Source organism: Dasypus novemcinctus, chromosome 8, assembly GCF_030445035.2.
Source record: "Dasypus novemcinctus isolate mDasNov1 chromosome 8, mDasNov1.1.hap2, whole genome shotgun sequence".
NCBI lineage: Eukaryota > Metazoa > Chordata > Mammalia > Cingulata > Dasypodidae > Dasypus > Dasypus novemcinctus.
Window position 1 is genome coordinate 89,304,443 of NC_080680.1, and position 16,538 is coordinate 89,320,980.

General features: G+C 54.1%; 2 protein-coding genes across 2 annotated transcripts in view; one reads left to right on the forward strand and one right to left on the reverse strand.

The window, feature by feature from the left end:
* Window positions 1–2,906: 2,906 nt before the first annotated feature.
* On the reverse strand, window positions 2,907–8,669 carry CDK9 (cyclin dependent kinase 9). The gene is made up of 7 exons (XM_004455617.5): window positions 8,026–8,669; window positions 7,480–7,561; window positions 6,667–6,757; window positions 6,130–6,296; window positions 5,845–6,016; window positions 5,539–5,687; window positions 2,907–5,025 (listed from the first exon to the last, which is right to left on the reverse strand). The coding sequence occupies exons 1-7, from the start codon at window positions 8,460–8,462 to the stop codon at window positions 4,660–4,662; spliced, it is 1,464 nt and encodes a 487-aa protein (XP_004455674.2). The 5' UTR covers window positions 8,463–8,669; the 3' UTR covers window positions 2,907–4,659.
* Window positions 8,670–14,416: 5,747 nt separating this feature from the next.
* SH2D3C (SH2 domain containing 3C) overlaps window positions 14,417–16,538 on the forward strand; it is a 29,503-nt gene continuing 27,381 nt past the window's right edge. The window contains exon 1 of the mRNA XM_004455618.5: window positions 14,417–14,562. Within this exon, the coding sequence (XP_004455675.1) occupies window positions 14,526–14,562 (37 nt within the window). The 5' untranslated portion in view covers window positions 14,417–14,525. The remainder of the gene's footprint in view (window positions 14,563–16,538) is intronic.

A 16,538-nucleotide genomic window follows, 5' to 3' on the forward strand; every position in this document is an offset into this window, starting at 1 on the left:
GAACTGCCCCACCAGACCTAGGGAGTCATGGATTGCCACGTGCATTAAAGTATGGGAAGTGCTGCTCAGCCTTTCCCAGCTTTTCCACATGCAGGGCTGCCCACTCGTGGCTGCACACGGTCGATGTGGCAGTGAACAGATCAGGGTCTGCCCTGAGCGGTCATAGCCCTGTGTGGCCGCTGAACATCGCCTGGCCACCTGGCTTGCGCACACGACTGGACTTCTCTGCACCCATTTCTTCTTCCGTACAAGAGATAAAAACATGTTCCCTCTCTACTAGGGCAATCCCAGGAGGCCATGTAATTTGTCTTAGAAAATAAAAGATTTGATCCCCCACATCTTCCTTTAGAGCAAAATACCTCTAACTTTTGTCATCAGTTCCTTTCTTCCTGTTCTAACAGTTTTATTGAGATATAATTCACATATCACTTCAAGTACACAATCGAGTGGAGCTTAGTATACTCACAGAGCTGTGCAGCTATGACAATCTAATTTTTGAACATTTTCTTTCCCCCAAAAGGAAACCCCATACCTGTTAGCCATCACTCCCCATTCCCTCACAAGCCTGCAGCCCTAAGCAGACATTCTCCTGGTTGTTTTTTTTCTTTTACAGCAGCATAAAACTGTATGGATGCAATGACCTTCAATAGGAGAGGTCAATCTAATTCTTTTAATACAAAATTGAACACTGTTTATAAATGCCTCATTTAAAGTAGTGGGTAGTGGAACAGGTGCAGTTCAGTGGTTGAGTGTGCACTTCACATGTATGAGGTCCTGGGTTCAACCCTGGTACCTCCTAAAAAAAAAAAAAGTGGGTAAGGGAAGAGTTTTGAAAAGCCCAAGTAATAAAGTATATTCAATTACTTGAGAAAGTAAGTTAATGCAACAGAGTTACAACCATATTTTTAAAAATAGTCAAAAGCAATTTTAGATATTTGATTAACATGGTAGTTATCTTTGTAACTTGTAGACACAAACTTGTATGGTCAGAATGATCTGCCTGGGAGAAAAAGCCTGAATTCCTCCCGTTCTCTTCTGACCCTCCTCTTTCTCCATCAGGGTTTAACTGCCACCACTCCACCCAAACGGTTCTTGTCAGGTCTCCCCTGACCTCAGCATGGCTAAACCAATTATCCATTAGTCTTTTTTGGACCCGTAAGCAGCACTTGATCACGCCCTCCTCCCACAAATGATCTCTATACCTTTCTTCTAGAACGCACTCTTCTCTGGTCTCTTTTTACTTCACCTGTTCCTCTCAATTCCTTGATGATGTCTATTTTTATTTTAAGTACTGGGGTTGAGAATTGAATCCAGGACTTGGTATGTGGGAAGCCAGTGCTCAACCACTGAGCTACACTGACTCCCCTGAGTTGGTTTTTTCATGTTTTCTGGTTGTTTGGTTTTAAGAGGCACCAGGGATTGAGGCTGGGACCTCCCACGTGGGTATCAGGCACTCAACTGCTTGAGCCACATCCATTCCCCTTGACGATGTCTAAATACTGGAGCTCTCATTGCTTTCACCCTCTTCTGATGTAAATATACTACCGAAGGGCTTTAAAAACCACCATGCTGGGAAGCGGACTTGGCCCAATGGATAGGGCGTCTGCCTACCACATGGGAGGTCCGCCGTTCAAACCCCGGGCCTCCTAGACCTGTGTGGAGCTGGCCCATGTGCAGCACTGATGCGCTCAAGGAGTGCCCTGCCACGCAGGGGTGTCCCCCGTGTAGGGAAGCCCCACGTGCAAGGAGTGTGCCCCGTAAGGAGAGCCACCCAGCATGAAAGAAAGTGCAGTCTGCCCAGCTGTCACACGGAGAGCTGACACAACAAGATGACGCAACAAAAAGGGACACAGATTCCCGGTGCCGCTGATAAGGACAGAAGTGGTCACAGAAGAACACACAGCGAATAGACACAGAGAGCATTCAACTGGAGGGGGGGGGGGGAAGGGGAGAGAAATAAATTTTAAAAATAAATAAAAATAAAAACCACCATGCTGGCAACTCCCAAAGGTTTGTGTGCAAGCCGAAACTTTGGGCCTTGAGCTAGAGTCCAGTATGCAGCTGCCAACTCAATCTGGATGTCCATCTCAAACTTAGTATGTCAAACAACCCTTATCGCCAGCTTGCTGCTCCTGCAGCCTGCTGTCCGTGGCTGTCCTTCTCCCCCCAAAGCCTAAGACTCGATTCCTTTTTCATTCACGCCTCACATCCAATTGGAAAGTAAATCCTGTCACTAGACCCTCATACTCTATCCATAAACCCAATCACTCCTCACCACCTTGGTCACCACCAGCTTGGTCCAAGCCACCATCATCTCAAACCTGGATTATTCCAACAGCCCTGAAGTAATACTGCCCCAGCCTTGCTTCCTTAGTATTCCTCAAGGTGGAATCATTGTCATCTTCTCCAACATCAGACCATGTTCCCTCTCCTCCGCACAAATCTCACCAGTCTTTCTAGTCGAGCCTTGGCACCTGTGCCCACTCCCCACCCCCAAGCCTCTCACCGTCCTGGCATTTCTCTCCATCACCCTGATGCCCCCACTCGTTTTTCCTCTTGTTACACTTTGTTTTCTGTAGAACTTACCCCATCAGGCTAGTTTGAACCTACTAGAATGTGAGTTCCATAGGGCTGAGAATAGATTTGACCCTTGATAAACATCTGTAGAATGAAAGAATGAAACTATCAGAGTTGTAGCGAGGATTCAATGAGATAATCCTATTGTACAATTACCCATAAGATTATTACTTTAAGCGGAATTGCTGGGTCAAGGAATGTCAACATTTTAGAGAACCTTTGGAGAAAAAATACGTATTTTTAACAATTAAGCTAGCTCCATGAGTTTTTCGACATCAGGTATCTGCCATTCAAAACCTTCCAACTTGACAGGAATTCAGACACCTCAATATTGTTTTATTTATTTATTTAATTTTTACATACACAAAATTTTATTTTTAGACAGTCTGTCAGGGATTTTATAGTATTCCTAGATTGCTTTTTTTTTACTTTTTAAGTTAATAGCTCACAAGGAATGTTACATTAAAAAACATAAAAAAAATAGGTCCCCATATAACCTACTTCCCACACCCACATCTTTGTAAATTTTATTTTTTTGAAGATATATACATCACAAAAAGTTACACTTAAAAAATGTGAGGTTCCTGTATACCCCTTACTCCCCCACCCCATTCCTCCCACACTAACAACCTCCCTCTCACTATTGTTTTAATTTCGATTTACTTGCTCACTACAAGTAAGTAAGTAAGTTTCTTACTTTCAGTGGCCTTCTGTGAAGTTGTGATCAGGGCGTTTCAACAAGTTTAGGTGTTGCCAACCTTCCCTCTGAGCCCTCCTTTAAGAGGCCCCCTCCTGTGACAGACGTAGAGACCTTCACCTCAAACATGCCTGCCCCCAACTTCAGGCTCCCAGGAGAGGTACCGCCCAGAACACGCTGCTCCTCAGAGGGTCCCGGCTCTGAGCTCTCATCATACCCTCACTCTGTCGTCTCTCCTGCATGCCCCCACCCATGTCCGAGCTACTTCCACCTCCCCAAACCCCTGTAAATCCTGACCTCTTCCAGTCACTTCTCCCCTCCCCCCAAATTCCTTAGATCCTTCAACTCATCCAGTTTCTCTCTTGCCTCCCCCAGACCCCTCTGCCACCCAACAGCCTAAGGGATCTTTAAGTTAAAGATTGTTCATTCCCGTTTTACCACCTTTCTGTGGTCTCCATGGGCTCGAGTCAAGTTCAGACACATACATGTCTGCCAGTCACAGGAGACTGTGCCCACCAGGGTGACCACCGCAGAGGCAGCAGTCCTCTCCAGCTCTTTCGTCATCAGTCTTGCCACTCCTGAGACTGAGCCAAGAGGTCCTCACCCTACCTACCTTTGGGGAGTGTTTTGGAAGTACCCAAGAGAAAAAAACAAAAATACGCAAGTCCATGTTACGTAAAGGAACATAATCTGGGACAAAAAAAAGAATCAAGGCGTCCAGTGACTCAACAAATTTCAACTGTCAGGGTCTACTGGCCACAGGCTAAGAGCTTGGTGTCTGAATGCGGAACAGAGTACACAAGCACTTACTGAAAAAAAAAAAAAAAAACCTTTTAATTGTAACTGACCAAACTGCATACAGGAAATGTCTCCAAACAGGTAAACAAAAGAAACACAATAAAATTCTTCTATTAAGAAACCAAGTTTTTGCCAGCCCCAGCGCTTTGAGGGCTAAGCCAAAGAGCAGCCCATTCCTGAGGCTGGCCGTGACCCTCAATTAGGCTTCTCATCCTGAGATGAGGGTCAGGAAATAGGTGAAGGACCTGTCCTGTCCCCACCACATCATGCTGGGAACTCTTAAAAAGTCACTGGTGGGATGAGCCTCTCCTCCCATCCATATTCCTGTCCTACGGGAAATGAAGGCCCTCTGGGCACCATCCAGAAGATCAGGGAACAGTGAGACAGCCCCAGTGCCCTCCTGGGCTTTCAGCCAACGCTTCACTCCAGTCCTCTCAGCTGGATGTTCCCAATGCCCAGGGAGGGAATTAAATAAAATGTGCACTAGAGAAAAAAACTCAAATGCCCCGTAATGTCCGCAATGCAAGTCACATAACAGAAGAACAAATCAAACAACGGCCTTAATGAAAAGCAGTGGCAGCTGGCCCTCAGAAGACTCGCTCAAATTCTGTCTGGTTGGTGGTGGCAGGGTTGCGGCTCTGGTTGGTGGACTGCTGGGTGATCTGGCTACCCTTCCGGCGAGGTGGTGCCAGGTACTCAAACATGGATGTCAGGTGGGTGGAGAGCATGCCCTTGAGGTCTGAGGGCATGGGGTCTGACCAGAAGAAGTCATGGTTGAGGGCGTCATCGCTGTCGATGCGCTGCGCAGGATCCAGCACCAGCAACTTGTCGATGAGGTCCAGCGCATAGGGGTCACGCACGTAGGCCTTCAGCCTGTCCTTCACCTTCCGCTTCTGACCCTTGGGCAGCTCCAGCTTCTCAAACAGCTCATACTTGTCCACATTGGGCCACACCTGAAGGGACGAGGGAGGGGGGTGACAAGAGAGGATGGAGTTAGTTCAGGGTGTGCATGGCTCGTCTGTTGTTTGTTTATACTTTCAGTGCACCTAAAGGGACTAAAACATCTTCTCTATTCAAGATACTCCCAAACCACCTTCCATCTTGGGGAAAAAACGCAATCTCTCCAATGGTAACGGCAGCAATGGCTACCGTGTACTTAGCACACACCAAATGCCAAGCCCTTTATACAAATCACCTTGAATATGTGTCAGCCCTGAGACAGGCACTACTTCTGTTCCATAGAAGAGAAAATCAACTCTGAGATGACTGGTTCAAACGACTTAGCCAAGGCCACAGAACTAACTGGTGACAGGCCGTGGTGGCTCCTAAGAGCAGACCTTTCCCTGCTGGCCGACTCTCCTGGGAAGGGATTTCTGCTATTCCATTCCCCACTCCTCCCATGCCAAGGAGACTCTGGGTCTCTGTAACCTGTGGGGACCAGGGTCCCGGGCAGCTTGCACACATACCTCAGGGGTGATGGAGCCACAAAGCTGGCTGATGAGGGCGAGCTGGTGCTGCTCCGTGTTGCCCTGCATGATAGGGCTGCGGGTCCACATCTCTGCCATGATGCACCCAGCACCCCACAGGTCAATGGGGGGGCCGTAGTCCCGCTCTCCTGGGAAGAAGAGCACATCAGGAGGGTCCTTTGAGCCTTAGGGCCTCCTGAGACGCAGCACCCCGGGGCCGATGGCTCAGAAAACCCTGGCAGTTGAGGTTTGGGGCCAGGTGGGTACCCAGCCCCTGCCCCCCTCTGCCCGCTCGGGGGTCCTCACCGAGCAACAGCTCCGGGGGCCGGTACCAGAGCGTGACCACACGGTTGGTATAGCGGTTGGGCTGGCTATTCTTGGCCAGACTAAAGGCCCGAGCCAGCCCAAAGTCTGCCAGCTTCAGGACCCCGTCACGGGTGATGAGCACATTAGCTGCCTTCATGTCCCTGTGCAGGATCTGTGGGAAGGGCAGGGGTGTGGGTCCCTTGGAGTCCTTTGGCCACACCCATCCAGAGTGGGAGCAAAGGCCAGACCAAGGCTTAGACTCTCCTTCCCCACTCTAGTGCCCACCTTGTTCCTGTGGATGTAGTAGAGACCATTGAGCAGCATCTGCATGACCTTCTTGATCTCAGACAGCGTGAACTTCACTAAGACGTTACTCAACAGCCCAGCAAGATCATGCTCACAGAAGTCGAACACCAGGTATATACTGCCTTTGCAGCGGTTATAGGGGGAAGCTGACGCAGCAAGAACGAATGGGGTAGGATGGAATAAAGGGAAGAATAAGAATCAAAAACCCCATAAGGAACCAAGTTCCCACAACCAGCCCCTACTCCCCTCCAACCTATGGACCACCCATGCCCTCCAGCATGCATTTGTTTGTTCCTTCACTATTTACTGAGTGCCTCCTCTGGGCCCCGTGCTGTGGCAGGCCCTGGAGAAACATCGGTACAATGAAAGAGGACCAGGGAAAGCAGTCATTACTAGTATTAGGTCTGGGTTAAGAAACCATTTAGAGTATTCGGTTCCAACTTTGCAACCAAAGCTCTATTCTATATGCTGTATTTTCTCCATCTGAAAATGAGGGACAAGATCCAATCAACTTACCTTTCGTTCGACAGATTTCAATCAAATTGACCACGTTCTCATGTTTTAGAAGCTGGAGAATTTTGATTTCTCTTAAGGCTGTGATGGGAAACTGGGTGGGGAAAAGGACAGTAGGGGATCAAAAGTGAGTGAAGGGGTTGAAGACCAAGGAATTGGCCCTAGAGTCTGTTCTAAGGATCTCAATTTGAGAGACAAGTAAGAAAATGGGCTCTGAAATAGGTTTCCTCGGATCCCTTATCTGTTAAGTAAGTTTATGTACATTTCAAGAAGCTGGTTTGAGACAATGAACTGCTAAGCAGATATTTAGCATAAACATTTTACCATCAGTCCCTAAATCCTCCTTAACTTCATTTTGCCTTCCAACTTTAGTTCTTTTCTTGTGTTTCCCTTGTTGTGTGGTAGGAAAAGTAAATTACTATTTAAAAATTTCATTGCTAAGAAATGAATTACTGGGGACTTGGATTAGAGTTAAGAGGGAGTGGTATAAGTGGCTGCTCCTTTTCTTGAGTAGAATTCACCTTTTAAGGCCACGTGGATGTATTTTTTACATTAACCAAAGTTACACACTAAAGAGAAAGATATTAAAGGCTCCCTTTCCTGGCTCTAACCATGTTTAAGCAGCAATAAAACGTCAAGTTTCACAACATTGAATTAAAATATTTAATTTGGAGGCCAAGTTCCCTGGAATGTGGCAATTTCCAAATTTCTGCACGTAAACTGAATTTCAACACTAGAGTCCCATAAAAAGCGGGATGGAAAACCAACCCGGTGCAGAGTGGAGCGGGCAGGCCTGCCCACCTAACCTGTACTCACCCCCTCCTTCTCGTTCTCCATCAGCACCTTCTTCAGGGCCACCTTCTTGCCGGTCTTGCGATGCTTGGCCTTAAACACTTCCCTGCAGGCCGAGAGGGAGACCCAAGAGGGCTCATCAGGCGATTTCCGCAGGGCCCGCCCGTCCCCCACTCGAGTAAAGCGAGAAGAGTAAGAGGTACCCCCAGGCAGGGCCCAGGACATGGAGCACCTGGCCACTCCACCACCCAGTTTCTATAGTCTTTCTCTAAGCCTCTCGGCTTCCTTCCTTCGGCCCCTCCTCCTCACTAGGCGTCGACGGTCGGAGAGATCCCGTTTCCCTCAGGGGCCCCTCTCTGCAATCCCTCCCCGTCCCCCACCAGAGGCCTCAGGCTCCTCCCTGCTAGCCGGCTCAGTCAAGTCCCGGCGGACTGCGGTACGGTCTTGGGAGACTGGAGGACAAGTCCGGGGCTCGGCGGCTTCCCAACCACCTGGGGCCTGGATTCCGGCCCCGACTCGGCCCCGAAGGTTGCAGGCCCGGGGCCCTTGACCCCTCGGGGCCCATCTTACCCAAAAGTGCCTTGACCGATCTTGGCGAGCTTCTCATATTTGGTCACCTCATCACAAAAGGGGCACTCCACTGAGTCGTAGTGCTTTGCCATCGCCGCCTCCAGCGCGCCGCCGCCGCCTCCAGTAGCCGCCGCCACTCCCGCCCCAGGTCCCGCTGCCGCGCTCCAAGCTCCTCCGCGGCCGCGCCACTTCCGCCTCCACGGCCACTTCCGGCCTCGCGGCGCCGACCCCGCCTCTTCCGCCCGCCGCCCGCCGCCAGGCCCCCTGGGACTTGTAGTTCCCGGGAGGCCAGGGGGAGCCGGAGCTGCAGAGGCGCCGCCGCCGCCGCCGCCGCTGCCCCCGCCTCCGCCGCCGCCAGTGCCCGCGGCGGCTCCGATCGGGGGCGCGGGGAGCCGGGGCGCCGAGGCTGGAGCTCGGGGCGGTGCGTCCCGCTGCATCGGCTCGGGTCGCCGCTGCTGCCGAAGCCGCTGTCTCTCTGGCGCCCGATCCGGGGCCAGCCGCAGTGCCCTGCTCCTCCTCCTCCGCCGGCGCCGCCTCCGCCGGGCTGCGCGGGGCGGCGGGCGGGGGAGCGGCCCCCGAGCCGCGGCCTGGGGTCTCCCTGGCCGGGCCCGGGCCCGGGGCGGCCGGGCGAGGGGACGAGACGGGAAGAGCCGACGAGGAGGCGGCCCGAGAGCCCGGGAAGGGGCGCGTTATAAAGGGGGAGGTGCCCGGGGCCTCGCCCTCCCTTCCCCCTCCTCCCGCCCCCTCCCTCCTCCCTCCCACCTTCCGCGGCCGCACCTGCCGCTGCCGCCGCTGTCGCCGCCCGCCCGCCCGCTGTCTGCCGGCCGCCCTCGGCGCGTCACCGCCTGCGGCCCCTCCCCCGTCTTCGGAGGTGGGGCCCCGCGCGCAACACCTGGCCGTGGAACGCCCCTCCGCGTGCCTCAGTTTACCCCCCACCTCCTGCCGGCTGCCTCGGGGAGCCCTTTCCTCCCCGGCTCTGAGTGCCCCCCTAGAGGCGAAGGCGGGAGGCGCCAAGGGAGCGGTCTCCGGCCTTGGGAAAGAGAACAACCCCCTCTGCCGCCTCCCCAGGCCCCCTCCACCCGCCGTTGACATGGCAACCGATGGCCGCTAGGGGGCGTGGTGACACCGGAGGCGGTGAGCGAGCAACAGCCGGGCCTTCCTATCTGGACAGCACCCCCCCTCCCCCAGCTCTCTGGGAGACAGGGATGAGTCCCCAGCAACTCCCACCCCGCCGTGCTGCGCCAAAGCCAATTGAGCACGGGACGGTGTTCACAAAAATAGCTAACATGACTGAGCATACCTGAGCGCTCAGGAAGTACCGGGTGCTCCACTGAATCTTGACAACAGCACATATTCAGGATCACGGAACCATTTTTCAGAGGCCATTTAGGCTCAAAGAGGTGAGGTCATTTGCCAAAGGTCACACAGTGGCAAAGCTGGGGTCTTTCTGAACCTGAAGAGGATCCTTGTGACTCACACTGTTTACAGTCTGCCAGGCGCCAAGCCCCCCATTCACTTACCTCTCCTTCCGGGGTCCTACGTCCCCTCCCCCATTTCCAATCCCACCTATGCCTTCAGCATTTCCCTGGTCTCTTTCTGGCTCTAGGAGTCCCCCGATTCTTCCTCCAGCTCTGCCCAAGAACCAGCCCCCAGCAAAGCTGTTTCTTTCTACCTCCTCCGCACCTCTTCAATCTGCCCCATCTTCCCAGCCCTCTGCTGAGGGATCTGGAGTCCTTGCCACGCCACACTCTTCTTCTGTTCCCCTCTCAAAACCCCACCAGATTATTCTGAAGTGAAGTCTGCATATATTTCCTGCCTTCCTCAAGCCCTCCAACTGTCTTCTGGAAAATCCTGCATGTGCCATTTAAGGCTCTATCTAGCTTAGCCCCCTCCCCCAGTCTGTGGCCTCGTGGGTCTCTTATGAATTCCCCAAGCCTTCCTGCCTTCAGGGCCATGCTCCCTGATCTCCCCTCCCCACTCCCCACTGTACCTTCTCTGCCTGCAGGAAGCCTTCGGGTGGCTTCCCAGCTCTTATTCCACTACCTGGCCTTGAGGCCCCCTCATAAGAGAAAGCAGCAATGGGTTTGGAGTTCCTGGTGTCCCTAGAGACCCTGTTCCAGGCTGAGGAGCAGGCTGCCCCGTCCTGAGGGCAGTGTGGAGCTAGGGAGAATTTTCAGCAGTCAAGTGATGTGCCGAAGAGTGTACTGGGGTCAGCTTCTTGGGCACACTATTAGAAAGCAGGCTAAATTGTGGGAAGGGGGTGCAGAGAGGAAGAGAATAATTATAGTAATTACCATTTATTGAGGGAAAATGGACCAAATCCTATACCTATTATCTCAATCCTCACTGAATCTTACGAGGTGGGTACTGTTGTCAAGTCCAGTGTAAAAATAAGGGCACTGAGTCTCGGAAGTGACATCACCTGGCCAGGGTCCAATAGCTGGTCAGTGGCCAGGCTGGCATTAGAGCCCGGTCTGTCTGGCATAAAGGCAAGCCTTCACCTATGTCAGGGCTCTTCCCACCTGGGCTGGGAGCAGAGCTAGGGCACAGGACGGGGCCTGGATGCCCAATGGGAGGTGCGGGAGGGCAGAGTAGCATCAGGGGATCTGTCTTGGGTCTGGCGGCTTCCACTGTCAGACCCTCAGGCCGGCGCCGGCTGCCTGTTTCCCACGAGCCCTCCCCTAAGTCACTTCCTGTGGGCAGAGGCTTCGGTAGAGGTTCCGGTGGTGTTGTCACTTCTAACCCGCCACCTGTGGCCTGAACGCGAACATCCACCAATCACTTCCCTTCAGGGCCTCGGGTCCTGCCTGGAGGAGGAAGGCAGGCAGGGGCCATGGGGGGCCCTTGAGAAAGCTGCCCAGGTTTGGGGCCCGACATCACCAGGGCTGGCAAAACCCAGGTGGAGGCGAGAAGAAATTGGGTCCCAGGCAGGAACAATTTCTAGACTTGGACTTCTGTTTGGCTGGCTCGAGGGAAATGTTTCCTGCTTTGCCTGAATCCACTCAGCTGGCCTGGTCGGGCATGTGGCTGGTACTCAGGAAATGTCTGCGGAGTGCCCGTCTGACCAGGCCCTGGCAGCTGTGGTCCTGCTACCCGTTTATCAGGGACACTGGCCCGCGGAGCAGGAAAGGGAGCCGCTGGTTAGCTGTTGGACCTTGGCCTGGGCCCTGGGTCCCACCCTTGAGCAGGAACAGGGTAGGGGTGGTATGGAGGGGAAGGAGAAAACAGGCTCCTAGGGAGGCTGCTCTTGGCAGCTGGCGCATCTAGAGACAGGGGGTCATCAGGTAGGGGGATACAGGGGAGAAAATAGCCATGTGGTGCCCACAGCCCTGTCACACCTTGGACATTCTGCCTACTCTGGTTGGCACTAACTCTGTGCCTGGCCCTGTGTTGACAGGCATCCATCCACCTCCTGAAACTTTATAATACCCCTCTTAAGAGGTGTGATAATAGGGCCCAGGTTATAGATGAGAAAATAGGCTCAGAGAGGTGAAGCAGCCTGCCCAAGGCCACACAGCCAGAAAAGCAATGGAGTTGGAATCCAAACCAGGTGTCTTCTCTCAAAGCCCAGGATTATTAACCATCATCCTACATGTCCCCCATTACCAGTCAATGGGGTCAACCCAGGAAAAAGCATCTATTGAGCACCTACGAAAGAGCAGGCATAGGCAAGGCCCATCCCTCTCCCAGGAAGCTTAAGGTCTGTTTGGAACATGCAAATAAGACAAAAGTGAATGTAATAAGAATGATAATCTTGGTGTAAATGTTTTTTATTCCACTGTCATGAGATCATGTGAGAGATGTTGTATTTGCTCCATCTTACTGATGGGAAAAGGAGGCTCAGAATGGTGATGTAACTTGCCCAAGGTCACGCAGGTGGGCACTGAACTCAGGTTTGCCTGAGCCTGATGACTTTGACTATGATATTTAAGGCCTCGAATCCCTGATTGCACCTGGCCAAGCTGCCGGCACTTGGGTCATAGACAGGGGAAGAGGGGCCAAGAGTGGGGGACAGGAATCAGAGCCAGGTTATTGGGGGCATTCAGGGGGCTGGACGGATGCGAAAGACTGAGCCAATGGCAGCTACAGCGGCATTCAGGCGTGGCTCCAGCCTAGGCAAAGGCCTGCAGGCAGGAAAGCACTAGTGTGGAGGGCTGCGGAGCGCCGGCTGGGCCGGGCTGGTCTCCAGTGCAGGCTGGAGAAGGGCCTGTGGGACAGCCACCCTCCAGCAGGTCCCCAGCTGAGCTCCCAACGGCTACTCAAGGCCGCACAAAGGGGGCTCTGAGCTCAGCAGAGCCGCCACACTGAGCCCCATTCATTCTCCCAGGGTTGTCGGCAACTGTCTTGGCGCCCAGGCCAACGGCAGGGCCGGGCTCCGCGCTGACAAGGCGCCTCTGCCGCGGCCGCGGGCCCCAGCCAGCCCCACGTCCACGCTGTGGCCGGGACTCCTGGGTCTCACGTCATGCCTTCTGTCCGCCAGGGTTTTCCCGGCCCACGCCAGCCGGCCCATTGCCTGAATTCCCGCATCCCTCAGCAACAACGGCCAGTGCTTGCCAAGGCCCGCCGCGGGCCAGCCTTTAGTCCTCCTAACAACCCCAGGTGATGGGGGCTGTTGGGACCCCATTTCACAGATGAGGAAACTGAGGCCCAGAGAGGTCAAGTCTCTTGTGTAGGCTCACACAGCAAGATGGGATCAGAGCTGGGCCGGGAAGCCAGCACTGGTTGATAGTACAGCCCCGGCAGTGAGCCCAAGTTATGCTGCAGCTGCCCCTGGGAAGAGGAGCCAAGGGATTTACCCTCTGCCTTCCTTGAAGCTCCTGTCAGGCTGTGGGCCCCTCTCCCTCTTCTGACAACTCAGAGATGGGGAGGGGCACTGGCCTGGGAATTAGGACAACTGAGTATCTGTACCAGGGGGCAGATAGCAGGATCTGCCTCAGCAGCCTGTGGAACAGATTTAACTGGGTGACTGTGGAGGCTTCCAGCCTTGGGCCTGGCACATTATCAGCACTGGGGGGAAGCAGCTGGGGCAGTCACCCCCATCTCCCAAATCCATGGCCCTGACACCCTGTCCTTTCAGGTGAGCTGATAGCTGGTCCCATCCAGCTGAGCGAAGCCAGCTGCCTTAGCCTTTGCTGCGGCTCCTGTCCTCTTGGGGCCTCAGGTTCCCCCCCCACCATCAAGAAGGTTCTGCCCTTCCCGCAACCAGGCCCATCGCCCAGCTGCCAGGGGCGAGGGGAGGCCGTGGACATGGCAGGTGGGGGCTGTCAGCTTCAGCTCAGGCTATGGGGCTTTGGACAGGGGACATGATCTTTTGGAGCCTGTTTCCACATCTGTAGAATGGGGACGACAGCAATATCATATACCTCTTAGGGCAGAAGACCGGAGCCCTATGGCTGGAATATAGTAAGTGATCAGAGATACTAGTCATCATCATTACTTACTATTTTTTGGCATGTGGCATTTTTAAAAGCAGTTTTATTCACTCACTATACGATCAGTCATTATTTCTGTGGAGGATGAGGGAATCAGTGCCCTCTGACCTGGGACTCCTCTCACAGCCCCAGCTGCCAAGCGTAAAACAAGACCAGCACCTCCGTGGGTGGACTGCATGCCTTGCACTTGTCCCCATTCTAGATATTCAGTGACTGAGGCTTCAGAGGCTAAAGAAACTTGTCAGCAGCACAGAAAGCTGAGCTTTGAAGCTCTTGACCTTGTGTGCCACCAACCCACAGTGTGACCTGGGCAATCCCTCTGCCTGTCTGTGCCTCAGTTCCCCCCATCTCTGTACAATCGGTGTGGTGAATAAATATTCACCAGTCCCTGCTAGCTTGAAAATAAGTAAAAATAATAATATGCCTTGTTGGGCATCAATTCTATGCCAGGCTCTGCCCCCAAGCACTGAGGTGCCCCCTGCTCACAGGGAGGAAACTGAGGCTCCAGGAGGTAAATTCCCAGCCCAAGACCACAGAGTGACCAAGTGGCCAGCCAAGAGTTGAACTTGGGTGTGTGGGTGGCCCCAGAGCTCACAGGCCTAACCACAGCACCTCCTGCCCACTGGGTAGCCCATCCCTGCAGGCCCGAGGCAGGCACACACGCCTGACTCCCGCACCTCCCATCCTGCTGGCCAGACCCCTGACAGCTGTTGGCAGCCCCACCCCCCCGCAGCCCTGAGTCCACTGGGCTCTGTTCCCAGAGCCTGTGGTTTGTTCCCCAGACCTTCCAGGTCCCACGGGCTTGCAGTCTCCCCCCTGCCCCTGCTGCGGAGGCCAAGAGGCGGCCCACAGGGGCCAGGGCTGGGGGAGGCCCCAGCTCCCGCCCCCCGCGGAGAGGGTGAGGAGGGTGGGGCTGTGGGAGTTTCACTGGTTTAAAAATACACAGAGGAAGCGAGTGAGAGGGCTCGAGAAAGGGGAAGGGGAGGTGGGGAGGCACTTCAGTCTTGATGTCCAGAGCGGGGAGCAGTCACTTGCCAGCTGGCGGGGGACTCTGCACAGTTCACCACGATGACGGAGGCGCCCAGGAAAGCCAGCAGAAAGTTCAGTGAGTGTGGGGCTGCCCCTCTGCCGCCATGCACCCTTTATCTGCCCGTCGCGGCCTCTCTCTCTTTGCATCAGGTTTTTTTTTGGGGGTTTTGTTTTTTAATCACTTCCCCTTGCTTTTGTTTCTCTTTCTGTCCATCTCTGTCTCTCTGGAGGTCACTGCTTCCAAGTCCCCACATCACCATCACTCCAGTACCAGTTTGGCTCTCCCTCTCTGTGCTTCTCCCTTTGCCCGCCTCTGTTTCCCTGCCTTGCCTCACCCTGCCTCTCGGTCTGACTCTGGCTCTGACCTCAGAGTGGGCAGGGGAAGACCCCGTGCCTCTCCCCTAGTTCTGGGTCCATTCAGGATCCCAGGTTAGGGGTTACTGGGAGGGGTGCACCGTGGGATGCTGTCCCATGCTCCACCAGCCACGAGGCTAGGACCCAGCACCTCGGTGGGGAAAGAGCCCACCTCTTGGGTGAGGGGCCACACCCACTCTTCCCCCTGCTTCCGGGGCTGGTCCTTCCTCCTGGGCCCATTGAGCATCCACGATCCTCTGATTCCTTTGATCTGAGAGCATGGGGTGGGAGGTGAGGAAGTGGTGCACAGGGCCAGGATTATGGCTCCATTCCACAGATGGGAACAGTGAGGCCCAGAGAGGGCCTGAGATCATAGTGGGCCACAGAGCAGGCTGGATCCAGCACCCTGGGCTCTGGGCCTTGGTTTCCCTCCCTACCCCCACTATTGTCTTCAGACCTCTGGTGGCCAAGAGACAAAACAAGTGCTGGAGGAGGAGGCAGTTTTCGGTCCTCCCTCTGGCCATTGGCACAATGTCTGCCCCTCGGCGCCCCTGCCTGAGTGCACAGCATCAGCATTTTCTGATAGCATTTCTCAAGAGGCAGAGGCTAAGGCCCGGCGGCAGCGAGCAGGGAGGAGGGAAGCCACAGAGCACTAGCCCAGGAGTCCAGAGCCCTGGCCCCTCGTCTAGGCTCAGCCATTACCTTGCTGTGTGACCCTGGACAAGCCCCTTCCCTCTCTGGGCCTCGTTTTTTCCTTCCCCTGTCAAATGGGGGCAGTCTACCTATATCCCAACGTGGTTGTGAGGACCAGGGGAGGCAGAGGAGGCTGAGGAAGTGCAAAATGCCAGGGTTTTCCCCCCTTGCTCACCTTGGGGAGGTAGGGTAGTCGGATGGTGGTGGCCGCCAGGGGGGACAGTCCCATGTCTGGGGGCAGGGAGGAAGGAACTCACACCCCTGCGGAAGTGAGGAGATGGTATCACCCGAGCACTGCTGCCTGAGTCAGGAATGTGGGCTCAGCTGACAGGAAGGAGAAAACCACAGGCGAGACCCTCAGGCTCCCGACACCCCCTTCTCGGTTCATCCCCACCCCAGGTGCGCAGAGGGTCCTGCGCCCCCACCCCTGCCCCGTATTAGCTGCATGATCTTGGGCAGTTAATTTCACTGCTCTGAATCTCATTTTCCTCATCTGGAAAATAGGGAACTGAACTTGTGTTCACTGAGTTGTGCTGAGAATTCAGTGAGGTAAAGCACACAGCATACGTGAGAAATGTAGAGGCAGTCACTGTAATAATTAGCACCATCGTCATCATCATAATTATCTTTGCTACTCCTTATTGAGGATATTCTGTGTGCCAAGCACCCTGCTAAGCATATTATTTACATACTTTTCTTCAATCCTCCCACTGCCCATAGGAGGTAAGTAGTATAATTCCTGTTTTACTGTGGTGGAGAATGGGGCTCAGAGAGATCAAGTGGCTTGCCTAGGAGCACACAGCAAGGATGTGGAAGAGTCCCAGGGACTCCAGCCTGGGGCCCTGTGACTACAAAGCCGTGGAGTTACACCACGTTCTGGGAGTGATAGCAATTAGAGAGGTGTCATGAAGCCCCACCCTCCTTGGGCCCTCAGTGAGTGGAACTGCAGGTCTTTTCTACTGTTATTGTAATTGCTGCTGGCATTGTCATTCACGCCATTCCCCA

What these genes read in the sequence shown, in the direction of transcription:
- CDK9 (XM_004455617.5), bottom strand. Translation starts at nt 8,462, where the DNA reads ATGCAGCGGGACGCACCGCCCCGAGCTCCAGCCTCGGCGCCCCGGCTC. An exon ending in ATCGGTCAAGGCACTTTTGG is followed by an intron (nt 7,562 to 8,025) that starts GTAAGATGGGCC and finishes CTCGGCCTGCAG; the next exon opens with GGAAGTGTTTAAGGCCAAGC. An exon ending in ACTACATCCACAGGAACAAG is followed by an intron (nt 6,017 to 6,129) that starts GTGGGCACTAGA and finishes CCCTTCCCACAG; the next exon opens with ATCCTGCACAGGGACATGAA.